Here is a 19,976-nt window from a genome sequence, read left to right as displayed (position 1 = left end):
CCACGGAGGCCGAGGCTGGGCTCCCGGCCAGAGGGGACGAGGGTCCCCTGGAGTGAGGGCTCATGGTTCCCGCTCGCCATCCCGGGATCTGACTCAGGAGCCGCAGGAGGCAGGAAGGACGGCCATCAGACCAACAAGAAAACCACCTGCACCCAAGAGCGAGGGCCAGGGGGCCGGGGGCCGGGGGAGGGCAGGGCCCGTCCACACAGCCCACAGCTGAGCCGGGGCTGAGCCAGCTCTGCCTCCACCTGCAGCTCTGAGCCCGGAGGCCTCTGCGCTGGTCCCCACACACGGAGCCACTTCCGCTGCCACGGGCTCAGGCTGCCTGCTGAGGACGCTGTGGGGTCAGTGGGTCTTTAGGAGACAGGCTCGGCCCCCGGAGCCATGACGCAAGGCCGAGCGTGAAGCCACAGCACCACGCCCCCCGCCCCCCTCGCCTGTGAAACCCGCGCACCTGCCATGACCCCGCCTCCTGTCTTCCACGTGGGAGGTTTATTATGTTTCACAACCACGAAAACACAGGGAGTGGCCGCGACAGCGAACCTTCCGGCAGCAGAACTGACTGCGCTGCACCCCCCACCCCAGCCTCGTCCCCGTCCCCGTCCCCCTCCCGGGTGGTCCCATGTCCTTCCTCTGCGAATCCAAGAAAGTGGAAGGTCGACATCTGAAGTGGCGGGAGACGACGGCGACACGGAGGCAGGAGGACTGAGGAACACGGATGGGAACACGGCAGGAACCTCGCGTGTGACGACGTCAGTGAGAAAGGTGCCAGCTCACGTCCACCTCCTGAGCCCTGGTCACACGGGGCCCTCGGTGGCGCCCTCCGGGGGCAGGCTGGGTGCGCTGTCAGCCGCCGGCACCTCCTCCTTCTTCAGCGAGGCCGGCACCCGGAGGCTGACGTAGGGTGTGTGACAAGCCGTGTTGGCCAGAGGCGGGTAGTGCTGCCGGTAGCAGATGTAGGCGAACAGGAGGCCGATGACGCCGCCCACGAACGAGTCTAGGCAGGAGAGAGCACATGCAGGAGGGTTACGATTGCGAGTCCTTCACGTGGGCCGTGTGTCTCCCGGGGGCACGTGTTCCAGGAGCCGCTTGCTGGCCGGGCCCGACAGCCTCCAGGGAGAGAAACTGCGCCGGAGGAATAACCTGGAGGCTCTGCAAACTGTCCTAGACCTTAAACATCCCTTCAGAATGTGTCCTGGAGCCCGGCCGGCGTGGCTCAGGGGTTGAGCATTGACCCATGAACCAGGAGGTCAGGGTTCGATTCCCGGTCAGGGCACATGCCCAGGTCGTGGGCTCGATCCCCAGCGTGGGGCGTGCAGGGGGCAGCGATCGATGCCTCTCTCTATCCCTCTCCCTTCCTCTCTGAGGGTCAATACCTTACCTCATCCTTAGCTCAGAATGTCACGCACACCTCGTCTTACCTTCCTGGCTCTGAATCTCCATGTGTGTGGGGTCTCTAACTCTCTCATGTATGTGGGTCTCCTGTACGTATGTAATTAAACGTGGTCATTTTCTCATGTGAATCTACCTCACGCTGGTTTAATCACTAGACCCGCAGAAGGAACCTAGAAGGGCAGAGGGAAATTCCTTCCTCCCCTACAGCCCCAGGCGCCGGGGGAGGGAGGGGCTGCAGGGTCACTGTTCTCTCTCAGAGTCTCACCCTCCCCTCCTACCTCGGTGGCTACTAACCAGGGCTGAGCAGTCCCTAATGCTCTGCTTGCCCTTCTGCCGTCCACACAGCAGGCTGACGCTGGGCCTCACATTCCTCTGAGCCTCCATGCAGGTGTTTGATGCTCTTATGTGACACCTGCCACGAGGGACAAGTGCAGTCTGTGAGGTCACCACTGGGGTGGCCACCAGCAGGCCGGCCCTGCAGGGCGAGCAGACGCCACCAGGGGACGTGAGAAATGGAGGCAGGGAGGCCCGCGCAGGCTTCCAGCCAGAAGGAGAGGCTTAGCCAACTTGAGAGACGGAAGGCAGGCCCATCTGGCCCCCGAGGGGCGGTGTCTGTGATCCCACAGGATGTAAGTCGGCCAGGCTCCCAGTGTGGGCCCGAGCAGGTCTCCCATTCCCTTCCGGGCTCAGGTGAACCCTCAGCTCGAGCCGGGGCCCCACTGGCTTCTGGGCTACTGTCTGTGCATCTCTTTAGACCCCACACCCACCACTCAGTGCCTGGTAGGGAGGCATCGCAATGATCCAGGCAACAAGCAACGGAGGTTTGCACTGGACGGGGAAGGGGACGTTGATTCTGGAAATGTTTAGGACACAGAACCAAGAAGAGAAACCAGGGAAAACCACGGGGAGCGGAGGGGAGGATCCCCTGGACGAGCCGTCCGCTGCCCATGGACTGGGGAGCGGCATGAGACCCCGAGCAAGGCCTGGAAGACGATGGCTGTTTACGGGACTGAACCTGTAATCGAAAAGCCAGAGGAACTTCGCAAGAGGAACTCCCACACCGGGCACAGCTACTCAAATCGAAATAGAAATGGAGTCATAAAACTCTCATCATATTCATGTTAACGGACGTCTACAAGGAGCCGCCTCCGGCTTTGCTGATGCCCGTGGGCTACACACGAGTTCTCGTCATGATGGATGGCCCCGCCCACGGTCGCTGGGCAGCTCAGTCACCACAGAAAAGCAACAACTCATCTGTCTCTGTCAGGCCGCTGGCTGCCGCCCTCCCCTCCCCCCCACCTCCGCGGCAGCCCCAGGCTCCGGGCTGGTCCCTTCTCCAGCTGCAAACCTGAGCCTCCTTGGTTCCCTAATAGGTGAGAGTGGGATGAACACAGCTCCCCACGCCCTGGCACTGCTGCTTCCTAACGAGTGACGAGGGAAAGACAGAGCTGAGGGCTGTGCGGCTGGGGTTTCTCCGGCCCTTCCTGCTGCCTCACCACCACTGGCACAAACCCTGGAAGAGGTGAGAAGGGCGTCCCACAGGCCTGGGCTGCAGGAACAGAAAGAGCGGGAGGAGGAGCAGCACCTGGGCAGAGGAGGAGGAGGGGAGGGCTCACCTTGCCAGTGGTGCTTGTAGTCGCACATGCGGGACAGCGCGATCATCATGGCGCAGTATAGGGGCAGGATCGCGGCGCACAGCCGCCAGCTCTTCCCCCGCCCGCTCTCTGTGAAGCAGTGCAGCTTGCCGGCCAGGTAGAACGTGGTGAAGCCCAGGCCTGAAAAGGCAACTGCCGAAGAGAAACAGCAGGGGTTACCTGGCAGGTGGTGAGTGGAAGGGATGCAGAGCACCCAGGCACCTGTCTGCCATCATGCTCTCCCCCAGGCTGGCACTGGCGCCATCTAGGCAACCTGTGCTCTGCTAGAACCAGGCTGGTATGAAGCTCTCAACCATGAGAATGCCCTCCCAGGCTTGCATGTGACCAAATCTATTCTATTTTATCTATCCATTCATCCATCCATCTAACCATCCATCCACCCACCCATCCATCCATCCATCATCCATTCATCCATGCACGCATGCATGCATGCATCCATTCGTCCATCCATTATCCATTCATCCATCCATCCATGCATGCATCCATCCATTATCCATCCAACCATCCATCATCCATCCATCCACGTACACACCCATCCATCATCCATCCATCATCCATCCGTCCTGTTGAGGAGCATGGGTTCCTGAGACACACCAAGCAGGTGTGGTACTCAGCTCTGCCATTTACAACTGTGAGCTCCCCCTCAAGGCCTCAGTTTCCTTATCTGTGCAATGGTGTTAGCACACCATTCACAGAGTAACCCTGGGGGTTAGTCTATGAGCAATTGTAAATTGCCAGCACAGTGCTTGGGACCTATTGACCAAGCTCCTCACATTGCTGACTGCAGTAACCACTGCTGTGCACAGCCTCAGGTCTGGAAAGTTCCATCCTGACAGAGAAGCCTTTGCAAGGGCTCCCGTGCAATCTGTGCTCCTGAGTTATGTAACTGCAATGCTTGCTTAGAGAGAATTCCAGAGCCAGGTTCTCAAGATCTCATCATTCTGAGGCCCTGGGGGCTCTCAGCAGATGCAGAACGATCCCAGCTGGTAAAATAAACAAACTTGAAGGCTCCTGAGATGAATCACAGAGATACTTCCCCATCCCACCCGCAGAACGCCCGAAGCTCTCGATGAGATGAGAGGGACAGACAGCCAGGAGGCCAGGCCTGCTTTTCTCCAAGATTCTTCAGAAACAAATTTCACTTTCGGAACCTGTTTTCATGCCCCGTGGCCCCAAATCCCTTAATATGGTCAGTTTCTCAATTATAGTTTTAATTTCTCAATCCATAGTTTAGCCCAGCTAACATGCTTGTTCTGTTTTCCTTTTTTATGACAAGCTCTGCTCACTCGTATTCTAGGATATTAAGGGATTTCACTTTCAACAAGAGGGTGAAAGAAGACGGTTACAAATCTGAGAAGGTGGGTGCACGGTGCATCTACAGGTGAAACCATTCAACGGAGCAACTGGGCAAGGCAGTGATTTCTTCCTCATGAAACAAACAAGGTTCATTAACATCCGATGTAGCAACCCAGCCAGAGTTCAAGTTTCAAGGAAAAATCTTGATGAAAACTGCAGAGTAGACTCAGTACGCACAGTAACTTTTCCAAAAAAAATCTTGCTTCTCTAAACGCTCGGCCATGAGATACTTGTGCTCTGATGTAGGAAACAAAGCCTGTCTTTGCTGGGTTGAAGAGAATTCTCAAAATCCTTGAAATCTTCTGAATCTCACACCAACAATTCCTTTACAATGTCTTTTAAAGACAAGAGTTCATTGCAATTATTGATGGCAATAATTCAACAACCTAAAAAAATATCAATTAATTCAACTAGATAATTTAGGGGAAATGATTTGGGTCCTGATGTAATTTAATAGGTCCATTTTATGGATGAGAAATAGAGGCTCAGATAGTCAAATTACTAGTATTTACTGAAGGTTAATGCTGCCCTTAAAAAAAATGAATTGCCCGGCTGGTGTGACTCAGTGGTTGAGCATCTACCATGAACCAAGAGGTTGCTGGTTCGATTCACAGCCTGAGCACATGCCCGGTTGTGGGTCCGTCCCTACAGGGGGCATGCATAGAGCAGCTGATCGATGATGTTTCTCTCTCTCTCATTGCTGCTTCTATCTATCTCTCTCCCTTCTCCTCTCACTAAAAATCAATAAAAACGTATTTTTAAAAAACCACCAACAACTGTGAATTATTTCTAAACAGAAAAGAAAAAAATCATAGGATTCCTTGGCCGAATGCAGTCACAGGACTGCTAACTGCCCATTTGCTTTTTATACCCCTGTAGGCGCGTGGCCATCAGAATTGAGTTAATAAAGAGGGAAGACAAGGGAAGTCACCAATCCATGGAGCTGAATGAACACACACATGACCGGCTCTGTTAGGTATCCCTGCAACAGGCCACCGTCCTGGAGGCAGAAAGGCAGGGCGATGCTTAAGCTACCTGAGCCAGGTGAGATTTCCATCTCAGAATAGAAATGATGGTGCATCTTGTTTGAGAATGAGCAAAGGGGAAAAGGAACTAAAATGCTGGTAATTAGCCTGAAAGCAAATATCAGAGGCAGGAAATGCAAACAGAAAAAAATTAGACAATAAACTCCTTCTGTGGCACCAGTTTGCATCTTCAAAGAGGACTTTGTTCCGGGGAAAAAAAAATCCCACCTGGGCACAATGCACAAGGCGCTGAGGAAGCATGAGGAACAGGGGAGAACGGGCTTTGGGGGGAGAAGGTGGCCGCCCTTTGGTCCACCCTGTGGTCCTGGGAGTGGGCAAGGGCTTGCCTGGGAGGATTAGGACTTTGAAATGACAGAAGCCACTCTGCCCCTCCCTTCACCCTGCACTACTCAATGAAAAATTCTTATTAGATGCTACTCCTTACCCTGGAGAGAGTTACAAACGGTCACCAAGATGGAAAGCAGTTTCAATCCCCAGGACAACCTTTTCGTTCCCCGTCTTGATGATGTGCCACAATGATCAGAAACATAAATATAAGAACAAGACTTCAGAAGGGAGGGATTACCCTGCTCCATATCACCATTAGGGGAGCTGCTGAGAGCCTGAGCAGGATTACATAAAGATAACATTTTTATGAAAAATAATTGCATTTTACTTCCGAAGGCCTTAGTAGAACATAAAAGTGATGGCAAGATTTGAATCGCAACGCACACGTTCGAGAAACAACTACGAAGACAGCAGCCCTTTGTGTACCCTCTCCTGGGGTGCAGGGACCTCAGGAGTCCTCGAAATGGTAATGACCGCCACTGCCCAGCCACCATCTGAGGAGATGGCCTCTAAGGCACCTGCCTTTTGTGAGATGTTGTGCCACCTGCACTTTGGTTTGTTAGGAAAAAACAACCCTTCTGATCAGACCCCAGGCCGCCTTGACTGGGGACTTGAGCCCACACAGGAGGGAAGGTGTAAGATAACAACTATCTATTGGTCTCTGCCCTCGGTTCCTGGCAGAGAGCTCCTAAAACCTAAGTGATACGAGCACTGGGCACAGCTTTTATCCAAATGAGGCGACTGTGGGTGGGTGCCTGGGTGGGTCCTGAATGGAGGACGGTCACTGGAAGACCAGGTGATGAGAAGCTTGGACTTTCAGCCCAATCCCCCATTCTCCAGAGCCGGGGAGGGGCTGGGAACAAAGTGAAGATTAATCAGCCTCCGCGATGAAGCCTCAATAGAAATCCCCCCCAGCCCCCGTGTTCATGGCAACATTATTCACGGTGGCCAAGACATGGAGCAACCAAAGTGTCCTGCAGCGGAGGACTGGTTCCCCACTCACACTCGTGTGGCGTCAGGCAGATCCCTGACCTGTGGTCTCACCGGCAACATGGGATCAATGGGAATATCTACTCAGAGTGTCTTCCTGAGGATTAAGACGAGCTTGTGGACGACCGGGTGCTTCCCCAGAACATCGCAGACGCTCCGTCCGGGGCTGGAGGAGGCTCTGGTTGATGTCAGAGGCGACCTACTCTTCACTGTATATTGACCTTCCACTTCCCTGTGCGTCGTAACTGAAGAGAGCAGGTAACAGTACCTGGGTGTCGAGAACCCCATGTCTGGCCCCCTCACATTGAGCTCCGCTGGCTTCCGAGTCTGCCTGAGCCGGTGGCTGCCAGGCGGGAGCCGATGGAGTGAGTGCAGGGAGCGGGGGCCACCGGCTCTCTCCTCCTGCAGCCTGATGCCTGCACCCCCCTCCATTCAGGGGCGCCTGCACCCCCCTCCATTCAGGGGCGCCTGCACCCCCCTTCCATTCAGGGGCGCCTGCACCCCCCTTCCATTCAGGGGCGCCTGCACCCCACTCCATTCAAGGGCACTCTGCCTGCTCTGCCTCCATGAGCAGCAGGAGAGAGCCAGGGGCCCCGCTCCCTGCACTGCGTTTCACAGGCTGTCCCTGCGCCAGCTCCTTGGCTCCCACCCCTCGGGCAGACTCGGCAGCCGGGGGAGCTGACAGCCTTCCAATCACTGAGCAAACCCTCCACGTGGGGAATGAGGCTCAGGGGACAGCAGGTCATGGTTTCAGTCAATTCTGTGTGTTTGTTTTGAAGAAAAAGCAGCCGCCGCAGCAGCCACTCGTCGGTTCAGTCCCGACGCCCACTGGCCTGCCAGCCAGGAGCTCTCCTGGGAATGAGCACGGTGGGCACGTGGGGAGCCCCAGAAGGGGGGGCGAATCCTCGATGCCAACAACGACGCCGGAACGCGATGGAAAGTGTGAACACCCTGCAACCCAGTCAGAGTCCGACTTCCCTGGGAAGGGGGGGATGCATCGCCCTGATCTCGGCTTCAGTGTTTCACTCGTTAGAGCAAGAAGCTGGGATTCCGTGAAAGGCCATCGAGTCAAGGCAGCCAAGGGCCTGAGTCTAGAGCAGTGGTTCTCAACCTTCCTCATGCCGCGACCCTTTAATATGGTTCCTCATGTTGTGCTGACCCACAATTTCATTGTTACAAACTGAACATAACTAAAGCATAGTGATTAATCACAAAAACAATATGTAATTATCTATGTATTTTCTGATGGTCTTAGGCGACCCCTGTGAAAGGGTCGTTCGACCCCCAAAGTGGTCGCGACCCACAGGTTGAGAAGCCCTGGTCTAGAGGAAGATGACTTTATTCCCTAACTCAATGCAAGGTTTTGTCCAAGACGAAGAACCTGACCTGCCAGGATCTAGAAAAATAGGCGAACGTCACAAGACACACACTTTCTCGAAAACAGCGACCATCCACATCTCCACGGGGCTAGGAGGTTAAGGATTCTACCGTAAAGGTGTTCTTTCGACAAACATGTATTCACTTCCTGCTACAGAGCTGGCCAGGTATGACACTCAGCTGAACAAGGAGACAGGCTTGGTTCTTGGCTTCAGCGGAAGTAGAAACAGAAGTGATTACAAACCGTGGGGAATGTCAGGAAGGGAACAGACTCTCAGAGTAGAGAAGCTGGAGGGGACCGGGAGGAATGGCGGTGTGTAAAGTCAGGAGGTGGAAGGAGCGGGAGTCACAGGGCATTAGAGAGAGCGTCCCGGCAGGAAACAGCGCTGCAGGCCTTGGAGGAGAGCAGGCGCAACCAGGAGCTCTCGGAAACCAGTGTCCTGACCCTGGTTAAGTGCTGGGCCTATGGCCCGGCCGGCGTGGCTCAGTGGTTGAGCATCGACCTATGAACCAGGAGGTCAGGGTTCGATTCCCGGTCAGGGCACATGCCCGGGTTGTGGGCTCGATCCCCAGTGTGGGGCATGCAGGGGGCAGCCGATCAATGGTTCTCTCTCATCACTGACGTTTCTCTCTCTCCCTCTCCCTTCCTCTCTGAAATGAGGTGGAGGAAGGGAGAAACTGCGTCTCCTGCTGGCGAGTGTGAGCTGGAACTCGGCCTCGTGCCCCTGGACTGGGACCCTCGCCATCAGCACCTGGTTCTTGGGCCTTGAACCCAAACTGGAACTTACCCCCAGCTCTCCTGCTCCCCCTCCCCCCGTCTGTTCACGGCAGATCGTGGGACATCTCAGCCTCCATAATTACGTGAATTATTTATTAAAATTCCTCACAGTGAATCTCATTATAGCTACACCATTGGTTCTGCTTCTCAGGAGAACCCGGACTCACACGGAGAGAAAACCCAACTCGCTCCAGCCTGGCTGGGGATCCCCAGACTAGAGTTCCCGGTGAATTGTTCAAGAAGCTGCTCGGCTGCTCTGAGGGACCCTCAGCCCGGTCTCAAGGCCGGAGCCACGGAGGAGCCTCGAGGCGTCGGGGGCCTCCACGCAAGAGGACGGAAGAGGAAGGCGGCACATGTGCACCTGGGCGTCGGAAGGTCGCCTGGGTCCAAGTGTCATCCCGGGAAGGATTTACACGCGAAGCTGAAGGACAGCCAAGCCTCCGTCCAGCGGTCTTCGCGCTGCACTGCCTCGACGCCCCCTCCCCGGGGCAGAGTGAGAAAACGGGGTACGTTCCAGGGACCCGCAGGCCCGGCTCACCACCACAGAGCCCTGGCACCCCCCCACCTCCACCTCCACCTCCGCGTCTACAGGCAAGAACAAGCCGGGGAGCAGCGGGAGCTATGAGGTGTTGGTGCCGCAGATGCTGAGTGTCCCTGGGACCTGGCTGCTGGGAACTGGGACCTGGCTGCTGGGAACTGGGACGTCCCTCACTCAGCTGGGGCAGGTCCGGGGCAGTGGGTCCTGTTGGTCCTCCTTACTCCCCAAGGTGGCCCAGCCCTGCCACCCACACCCCCGACTTGGCTGGGGAGAGAGCGGTATCGTGTCCTCCGGCCGACTTCGCCTCCTAACGAAGCTGGGTCCAGCTACCACTAAAGTGACTCTGCATTTCCCAAGCAGCCAGCAGACAGGAGAGGCAGCCCCAGGCCCTCCGAGGCGTGAGGAGCGAGCCGGGAGGGAGACGGCGGCTGGAGACCCCGATGGCCATTAGTCAGGGATGTTTCTGAGTTTTATGCAAAAGGGAAAGGAAGCACACATCTTTCTGAGGATGTGCACACCACATACGGGTCAGAGAAAGCACCAAGAAAGGCCGTGTGTTCCTACGGCTGTGCCAGCTGAGGTCGGGCACCCACTCAGGGCGTGGACACTTTCCAGAGGAGGGTTTTGTGAAACACTGTTGGCTCATGATTGATCGATCAATTGATTGATGGATTGATTTCTCTCCTCCCTTTCACCCATTTATCAATCCATGAATCTACCCATATCCCAAAAGATGTCTGTTACAGAGGACATGGTGATGTGAGCTTCCACTTTTAGAATACACGTAATATCCTGGACGATCTTTGGGCCCAAACTGGAAGTCTGAGCTAAAAGCCAAAGGCCTGAAACAGCCATAAGGAACCCACACAATGCTGCCCATGGGTCAACGCTCAGCCACTGGGCCACGCGGCCGGGCGCAATGCATCTTGTTTACCGTTGTGTCCCCAGTGCCTGCACCGCGTCCAGCATGAAGCCCTTCAGTGAATATGACAAAGCGAACGCGCAGGACAGCCCGGAACCTCGGCTCTGGCGATAAACAGCAACACAGATAACGACATCCATCTAAAGGGCTACACCAAGTACCTGACATACAAGGGGAGCAAATAAGACAGTGCACCAAACGCTTAGAAGGCGGGCGCTGCAGGAACGCTGGGGTCAGCATCGCATATCCCCGTGGTTGGCAAACCGCGGCTCGCGAGCCACATGCGGCTCTTTGGCCCCTTGAGTGTGGCTCTTCCACAAAATACCAACTTCTGCGCATGGGCCACGAAGTTTCAATCGCACTGTACGTGCGTACCCACACGTGGTATTTTGTGGGTGCCGCCGCTTGCCGAGCCGCCGTTTGCCGACCACTGGCTTATCCCAACCCTCACCCACAGGAACAGGCGTCATCTCCCCACTTACCACAGGGAGGTTGTCACAGAGCTGATGCCAGGCAGGGCCGGGCACTGCCACCCTTCCAAGTCCCGTTCTCTCCAACACACCTCCCTGCACTCCTCTCTCCACCACACCTCCCTGCACCCCTCTCCACCACACCTCCCTGCACCCCTCTCTCCACCGCACCTCCCTGCACCCCTCTCTCCACCGCACCTCCCTGCACCCCTCTCTCCACCGCACCTCCCTGCACCCCTCTCTCCACCGCACCTCCCTGCACCCCTCTCTCCACCGCACCTCCCTGCACCCCTCTCTCCACCGCACCTCCCTGCACCCCTCTCTCCAACGCACCTCCCTGCACCCCTCTCTCCACCGCACCTCCCTGCACCCCTCTCTCCAACGCACCTCCCTGCACCCCTCTCTCCAACGCACCTCCCTGCACCCCTCTCTCCACCGCACCTCCCTGCACCCCTCTCTCCACCTCACCTCCCTGCACCCCTCTCTCCACCACACCTCCCTGCACCCCTCTCTCCACCACACCTCCCTGCACCCCTCTCTCCAGCACACCTCCCTGCACCTCATTCACACTATTTAGTCTTGGCGTTAAGGCTGGTCCCAGTGGAACATCTACAATAGATCACATATTGTGTGGAGGTATACATGTGTACATATGTGTGCTACATAGTGGTACAGACCACACACACACACACACACACAGTACCGTCTCCGAGGGAATAAACTCGAGAGAATCCTGAGCTACAAAGCGGTGGCCCAGTGAGCACGGTCCAGCGCCTGAGTCCCACGGACACGGGTGAAGGGTCACGTGTTACCCCTGTCGGGCTCGCAGCAGCAGCACCAACGTTTCTAAATGCTGGAGCCTCGTCCACCCCTTGTCCCTCCAGCGGAAGGTCCTATTTGTGAGCCGACGCCCCCCACAGTGAGGACAGTGAACCAAGCCCAACACTCCCGGCCCTCACTGTCCCCGCCGGCTGACCCCGCAGGGCGACCGGGAACCGTGGGGGAACCCGTGTCCCGCGGGCACTTACAGGAGGAGTGGATGCTGGGGAAGCTCTTGCGGCCCTCGGACACTAGCTCGGGGTCCCCTGTGCAGTGCATCTCCGCGTTCATCACCCCATCTGGAAAGCAGCGGTGAAAGAAATCGGGGCGCGGTCTACAAAAGACACCACGGACACATTCCATATAAACGCTGCCGTCACAACGAGCCCGAGCTGACCCCGCCAGCTCCTCCGGCCACACCCCAGCCCCACCAGCCATACCCCAGCTCCTCCCACCACACCCCAGCTCCTCCCACCACACCCCAGCCCCACCAGCCACACCCCAGCCCCACGAGCCACACCCCAGCTCCTCCCACCACACCCCAGCTCCTCCCGCCACACCCCAGCCCCCCTGGCCACACCCCAGCCCCCCAGCCACACCCCAGCCCCGCCCTGGGTCCCACACACGACAGACACGGTAGAGCTTAGGCCTCGGGTCAGAGAGACGCCCAGCTGGACTCCTGCTCTGCCGCCTACGAGTGTCCTGACCTTGGGAAGGCCAAGTGCCTCCTGAGCCTGTTTCCACGTCTGTCAAGGAGTGGCCACTACCTACAAGGTGAGGCCTGAGGGGAATAGGGTTCAGGAGGAACCTCCCTCAGTGCTGGTGAGGTCAGCGCCCCACCCGCCCAGGCCCTGCATTGAGGCTACGTCAGGATCCAGGTCCCAGGGCAGCTCCTGTCCCTTCACTGGGACTCTTGAGTGGCCGGCTGCCCCTCGCAGACAGCAGGTCTCTGCGACCCCCGAGAGGACCCCGAAGGTCTCGGTCCACGAGCGAGTACACGCCACGCAGTGTGGTGGGAGGGCCCGGGCCTCCTGCCGCAGCCTCGGCTCAGCTCAGCCTGGGACCAGATGGTGCTGAGCGTGCACCTGTGCCTGTCCCAGGACCCGTGACAACCCGCGGCAGCCCCTGGGCACCTTCCTTTACAGGTGCAGAACGCAGGCTTCGAGAGGGAACACCCCTCTGGGTCACACACAGCCAGCTCCGAACCCCGCCCCCCATGGGCTCCTGCACCCACACACCTCACCCTGCCTTTCTGCCTCGTTCCAGTGAGGGTTTTCTCCCAGGTGTGCGATGGCCGATGGCCAACCACCTCTCATCGAGTCAACCCAGTAATGCCACCGCGGGCACGGCTGCAAACACAGGGCCCCGTTTCCGCACACATCGGGGCACCGTTCATACACAGTGGCTCACGGGCACTCCCAGCTCTAGGAGGTAGGCCCCCGTAATCATCAATAACAGCCTATAATCAATATCAGTCATCTCTCAGAGGTCTGAACCACACCCTCCGAGCAGCCCAGGCCTGAGAACCAGCAGTTCAGCAGGGCCCCTGGCAGCTCTAAGCAGGGGCTGCTCGTGGGCGCAGCAGCCCAGGTCATGGACCGCCTGCCCGATGGGTGTTCCTTCCCTGCCCTCTCGGAGCCCGGCCCGCACCTGCCCAGGTAGGTGGTCAGTAAAGGCCGAGGTGCTGGGAGGGGAGACAACCTGCCTGAGGCCAACAGCTGGTCAGGGCCCAGGCAGGTCTCGAATTCAGGCCTTTTGACTGTTCTCTAGAGACCGGCCCTCCCAGGCGGGCGGGGAGAAGGCACAACACGGAGAACAGAAATCCTTCCCAGGAGGGTCAGAGCGTCTCCGATGCCGATCCACCGTTCTTATCCCGAGGGAACAACAGAGGGTGACCTCACGGATTCTGGAGGCAAAACCGAGGAGCGGCCGGGAGTGGGTGGAGCACAGGATGGACTGGGAACCCCAAAGTGGAGTCGGTGGATCCCTCTTTACTACTGACCTCCCGCTTCCCGAGACAGGGGCTCGGAATTCGAAGGGGAGGAAAGACTGTGCTGAGGACACAACCCAGGACAGCGTCCGAGGGAACCAGCAGAGCCGGCGTCTGCCTCGTGCTGCGTCCTCCCCGTGGTCACGGTGCCTGCACAGGTGGCCTTGGGTGCCTGTCACCAGCCGTTTCTTTGGGGGACTCACCTGCCCACGATGAGCTTAATGGTGTTTGTGCAGACGCCGTTCAGAGCGAGAGCCAAGGACACGGCTACAGGACAAAACCAACAGACAGAAAAGTCACCGGCTGGTCTCAAGTCAAAGTCATCACCCACATCACAAAACACTATTTCATCTATGGCCGTAGGAAGACGAGCCAACAGCTTTAAAAACAGGATGTTTAGATGGCGAGTAAAATGTAATTAGGACAGGACTTTGGAGAGCAACTCATAAAACTCCGAGTCCTGAGCCGGAGATCGATCTCCTCCTTGACTGAATGCTCAGCATCGCAGAGGAGCCGTCTGCCACGGGCAGATGTAAGGCTGCTCCGGCAGTTTCTTTTGCTGGAAGCGAGAAACATGAACTTCTCATTTCCTTCTGCAACCTTCTCAGTCAGTTCTCATGAGAACATCCTTCTGCAAAAGAGGACACTCCCATTTGGCAATTCTCCTTTTTATTAAACTTATTGGGGTGACGTGGGTTAATATGGCCATAGGGGTTTCGGGTACGGACTGCTGGGCCATGTGGCAGCTCTATTCAGGTTTTGAGGGACTCCGTATGTAGGCAGAGGGGCTGCACATCTCCCTTCCCACCAGCAGTGGACGGACGAGGGTTCCCCTTCTCCACAGCCTTGCTATCACCTGTCTTGTTCTAACAGGTGTGAGGTGGTTTCTCATTGTAGTTTTGCTGTGCACGCCCCTGATTGCTAGTGAGGTTGAACATCTTCTCATACATTGACAGGCTATTTGTATGTCTTCTTGGGAGAGGTGTCTGCTCAGGTCCTATGGCCATTTTTTAAAATCGTTATTTTGAAAGTAGTACATATGTTCCCTTTATTCCCCATCGACCTCTTCCAGCCTGCTCCCGCCCCGCCCCCATCCCAGGCCTTCACCACCCCGTTGTCTGCACCCCCAGGTTATGTGTCTATGCACACGAGTTCTTTGTTGACCCACCGATGGCCGTTCTTTCCTTGGGTTGTCTGACTGGTGGTGTTCTTTGAGCTCTTTATATACTTTGGATATTAAACCTTTGTCGGGGCTCCTGTGTGCAAATACCATCTCCCATTTGGCGGCTGCCTCTTGTTTCGCCGTCGGTTCCGTTTGCTGTGCAGAAGCGTTTCAGTTTGATAGCGGCAACTACCTCCTGTCGACCTGTCACCTGCCAACAGCTGCCCATCTGCTATCCAGCAGGCGCTGTGTCTGAGGTGAGGAGTCCCACGACCTGGTGGGTTCTGAGAAAGTTGGCCTAAAGCACCAGGAATTCCAGAATACTTCGTCTAAAATACACAGCAGGGGGCTCCGAAGGACTTTGATGCGTGATGGACAGGCCACCCGAGAATGTGCGTGACGGAGTCAGGGAGCTGCCCCGTGTTCATTGCAACCTCACACATGGCGAGTCCGTGTGCGGGAGCTCGATGCCGTGCACACGGAGAGCCCTCGGGTGCCCGTCCTCTTGCTTTGCTGAACGATGACGCACAGGAGCTGCCCTTCCCTCTGGCAGATACGAAGGACTCAACAGGAGCCAAGATTCCCGTGGGGACATTTTCAGGAAAGAGCTGTTCATGGCCATCAGGGAACGAGCCTGTTGTCCTACGAGCAGAGAGCTTGGAGTGGCCAGGGGGCACCGCGGGCACAGGGACGAGCTGGAGAAAGCCGCTTGCCTTTTAAAAATGTTTGTGTTGGGCTGGGGTGACATTGGTCAATAAAATTATAAAGGTTTCAGGTGCACATCTGTGTGCTGTACCGTGTGTTCACCACCCAAAGTCTAGTCTCTTCCCATCACCATTTACCTCCCAATTACCCTCTTCTACCCCCGCCTTCCCTCTGGTACTCACTGCACTGCTGTGTCTACCAGTTTTACTTATTTTTTGCTCAACCCCGTCACCTTTTTCACCCAACCCCCTCCCCTCTGACAGCTGTCAGGCTGCTCTCGGTATCTATGCGCCTGTTCGTTTGTCTATTTTGTTCATTAGATCCCACATGAGTGAGACCCTATGGTGCTTGTCTTTCTCCGACTGACTGACTTCATTTCCCATAATGCTCTCCAGGTCATCCATGCTGTCGTAGAGGTAAGACTTCCTCCTTTTTTACAGCTGAGGAGTCTATCACCTCACACCTGTCAGGATGGCATCATTGATAAATGGCAACGATGTGGAGAAAAGGGAACCCTCATGTACTATTGGTGGGGCTGCAGACTGGTGCAGCCAGTGTGGAAAACAGTATGGATTTCTCTCAGAAAATTAAAAATGAACCAGTAGCCCTGGCCGATTTGGCTCAGTGGGTAGAGCATCAGCCCGGGGACTGAAGGGTCTCCTGTTCGATTCCAGCCAAGGGCACTTACCTCTCGGTGGCAGGCTCTGTCCCTGGCCCTGGCCAGGGTGCATGTAGGAGGCAACCAATCGATGTGTCTCTCACACCGATGTCTCTCTCTCTGTGTTTCTCCCTCTCCCTTCTATTTTCTCTAAAAAATCAATGGAAAAATATCCTCGGGTGAAGACTAACAAAACCCGAAAATTAAAGAAAGAAAGAAAAAGAAATAGCATGACCCAGTGATCCCACTTCTGGGAATATATCCAAAGAAACGCAAACACCCCTTGGAAAGAATGTGTGCACCCCCTGCTCACTGCAGCGTTAGTTACAACAGCCAAGACCTGGAAGCAGCCCACGTGCCATCAGTAGGCGAGTGGACGAGCAGCTGTGGTGCACGTGCACATGGAAACCTACCTGCTGGCAACAAGTCGTGGGAGCAGAGAGAATGGAGCAACCGGTTCCAATCTCCGGTTCCAACGGACTCCTTTGTCAGAGGAAGGTTTACCACCCGAGTGTGAGGGGAGGACTGCATATCTCAAGGGGGGGGGGGGGTGGCGGCGGGGGCGAGGAGGGAGGGGCCACAGGCGGCTCAGCCGTGTGGTCCTACCACTTAGACACCACACCTGCGAGGGGGGTGCAGAAATGGAAACGAGAGGGGGAAGCGCAGGGAAACCCTCTGATTGCATCCGCGTGCACACACCCTCCTCCCTAAACGCTGGCCTCCCTGCCCTCTCGCAAGCTTGGGGCCTGCGGGAAGGTCTCCTTGGCAGAGAAGGGATCCCTGGGCTGTCTTCATGCCGCTTGTCCCGGAGCCATGACAACGGACAGGCTGTGAGGACACCCGGACATGACTGGGTCTCCCCCACACCCTGGTCCGCAGGCGCCCTGCTGTTCTCCAGCCGGTCTGACTTCCCACCTGGCCCTGGCCTGGCCTCTCGCACAGACAAAGTCTCCGGAAGAAGCATCACCAGCTGAGCTGCCAGTGCCTCGGGGAACTTCAAGGGGAGGTGTCAATCAGAACCCCACACACCCGACCTCTGCACCCCTGGGCTCGCCCTGCACAGAGCGGGTCTTGGAAAGACCCAAGTAGCCGAGCTGGAAACTGCATGTCACGTCCTGACGGCTGGCAGCTTCACTCCTGACCCGAAAGCCCGAAGGAGAGAAGAGGGGGGATCTGGGGTGACAATATCAAGGGCGGATGGCATCTCCTCATGAAAGCGATGGTGAGCTACTTGCTGCCAGAACCACAGCCTGACTCCTCATTCTGGAAGCGACCTGGACCGGTGGTTATTTCCATCTGAACAGCACCCCAGGGCATCAGCATGGGCCTCTCACCGACAGACACCAGAGAGAAGACAGCCGAGTTCAGATGCAGGAAATGAGTGACCTGATCCGAGAGCTTCCTGACTAGTAACAACCCTGGTTTGAGGGGTCTGGTCGACAGCACCCCACCGCACTGCGGGCTCGAGAGGTCAGCCAGCAACCAGACTGTCTGCTGACAAAACCCAAAGCCACGCGGTGTGAGCTGGCCAGCAAGAGGCCTGAACAGAGGCACCTGCTGACTAACGGGTATCCCAGAGGCTCCGAGGCCCCTGGTCACGTTCGTTGCTGCTGGGGAGCTAGCACTCCTTCCAGACGGGGTTCTCGTCACACGGACAGTGTTCTCTGCCTGTGTCCCTGGAAGCCTGAAGCTGTGTGGGCCCAGCCTCACTCCTCCAGTCCAGCAGTGATGCACAGAGGTGGCCACTGGCCATGCAGGGAAGGGGAGCGCATGGCATCCAGTCTGTGGAAGGTGCCCGAGGAAAGGGGCCAGGGCACGAAGGCCCTCCCCGGAAAGTCCTGAGTTCCAGACACTGGGAGGCTGCACCTAGTCTCTGTCCTTGCTTTTTAAATGTGTGTTTATTGATCTCAGAGGAAGGGCGAGGGCGAGAGAGAGACATCCATGACAAGAGAGAATCATGGATCAGCTGCCTCCTGTACGCCCCCCACTGGGGATCAAGCTCACAACCTGGGCCTGTGCCCCGACCGGGAATGGAACTGTGACCTCCTGGTTCGCAGGTCAACGCTCAAGCACTGAGCCACACCGGCCGGGCCTGTCCTCGCTTTGTAGAGCTCCTCCCTCCTCCCCCGGTTTCTAAGGCTTCCGAAAAGCAGGGGCTTTTTAAAAACGTGAGGCTCGCCATCATTTCTCCAGGGCAGGCTCTCATTTGTTAGGCCAACAGGACGCCCGATACCTCCACCTTCTCTGTTGATGTGTAGGAGGCGGGTCTGGGGTGCGATTTCGAAATGCCGCCTCAGGAAGACTCCCCGAGAGTGAAAAAGCCCGGAGAAAGCCATGGTGGGCTCCTTGCTGCCGTCACCACAGCCAGACCTCAAGAGCCGCCGGCAAATTACCATGAGGCCCTTCCCCACAGTCACAGGTCTTGGGGTCTCAGACCAGAGGGGAGATGAAGAAACAGTGAGGGCGAGGGGTGGGGATGCAGACAGTCTGGAGTTTCCTCAAAAATCAAACATGGCTCTGCCCTCTGACCCAGCGATGCCCCTTCTGGGGCGATATCCTGGAATCTGAAACCCCGTCAGACGAACATGTGCGCCCCATGCTCATCGCAGCACCACTGACAAGAGCTGAGATCTGGAAACAGCCGAGTGCCCGTCAGCAGACGCGTGGGTAAGAGCTGTGGGACAGTCACACCATGGGATGCTATGCAGCTGCGAAGAAGGAGGATCCCTTACCCTTTGGGGCAGCCTGCAGGGACCTGGGGACATGATGCTGAGTGAAGGAAGCCAGTGAGAGAAAGACAAGTGTCCCAGCATCTCACTCGTATGTGGGAAGAAAATAAACTAATGAACAAAAATAGATCCAGAGACAAAGAAGCATGGAACAGACTGACGAATCTCACGGGAAGGCAGGGGTGGGGGGGGGCATGAAAAGAGATTAACTAAAGAATTTATGTGCATCTATGCCGAACCCACAGACACAGACCATAGTGTGGGGAAGGCCTGGGAGGGGAGGGGGAGTAGGGTGGGGTAGAAGGAATCAATGGAGGCCGGAGGGAGACATCTGCAATACTTTCAAGAATAAAGATAATTTTTTAAAGTGAGGGGAAGGGATTTCCAGGTCAATTGCGAAGACCCCCAACAGGACATCCTGGGACCACAGTGCTATCCATCCTGACCCAGCCCCGGCCGCTTGGGCCACGTGTGGGAGGGGCCCCCGTGCCCTGTCTGGAAAAGCCTACCTCTCCACCACCAGCCTCGGAAACTGGGCCGCGTCACCACCAAACCCGAAACCACAGAGGAGCAGCCGGGGACCTGCCTGGCCTGGGGGAGGGGAAGGGGGCGGCATCCACAGGCTGGTCGGAGACCACGACTTCCATGGCCAGGCCGGAGACCACGACTTCCGTGGCCAGGCCCGAGAAACCATGGAGCCAGGGTCTCTGGGGGTGTGGACGGGGTGATTTCTGAGCTGCCTGTACTGTGGACCTATTCGCCACAATGTGAGCTGGACAGGCAGGGGTGACAAAGTTTCAGGTTCGTTTTCTTTTGCCACCAAGAGCTGCCCTGCCCTGAGCCCAGGCAACCGGTCTTGAGGGAGGCGGACGCTACTGTTCAGCACAACGGACAGCGGCCACGGGCTGAGGGGCGGCGCTGCTGCTTCCACCTGTGCCCTGGACCTTCCCGGGCTCACAACACTTAGTCTTGCTCCTCCCAAGCTTGACTTGACCGAGAGAAAGTTAGCTGGGAGCAACTGAGGTTTTCTTAAACCCAGTGATCTAGTTCAGTCCTGCC

General features: G+C 56.8%; 1 protein-coding gene across 3 annotated transcripts in view; it reads right to left on the bottom strand.

The window, feature by feature from the left end:
* Positions 1 to 615: 615 nt before the first annotated feature.
* Positions 616 to 19,976, bottom strand: part of PLPP4 (phospholipid phosphatase 4) — a 33,846-nt gene continuing 14,485 nt past the window's right edge. Inside the window, exons 4-7 of one of the 3 annotated variants that reach the window (XM_070433255.1) lie at positions 13,867 to 13,930; positions 11,883 to 12,007; positions 3,012 to 3,182; positions 616 to 997 (exon numbers count right to left, since the gene is read on the bottom strand). In XM_070433255.1, coding sequence (XP_070289356.1) covers positions 798 to 997; positions 3,012 to 3,182; positions 11,883 to 12,007; positions 13,867 to 13,930 — 560 coding nt within the window. In that variant the 3' untranslated portion in view covers positions 616 to 797. The remainder of the gene's footprint in view (positions 998 to 3,011; positions 3,183 to 11,882; positions 12,008 to 13,866; positions 13,931 to 19,976) is intronic. The other 2 variants (XM_070433257.1, XM_070433258.1) reach the window with 2 other exon arrangements.

Source organism: Myotis yumanensis, unplaced genomic scaffold (assembly GCF_028538775.1).
Source record: "Myotis yumanensis isolate MYYU_CA2020_CCGP unplaced genomic scaffold, mMyoYum1.0.hap1 SCAF_13, whole genome shotgun sequence".
NCBI classification, from domain to species: Eukaryota; Metazoa; Chordata; class Mammalia; order Chiroptera; family Vespertilionidae; genus Myotis; species Myotis yumanensis.
The sequence above is the reverse complement of the archived record's forward strand: the minus strand, read 5'-3'. Positions and strand labels throughout refer to the sequence as shown.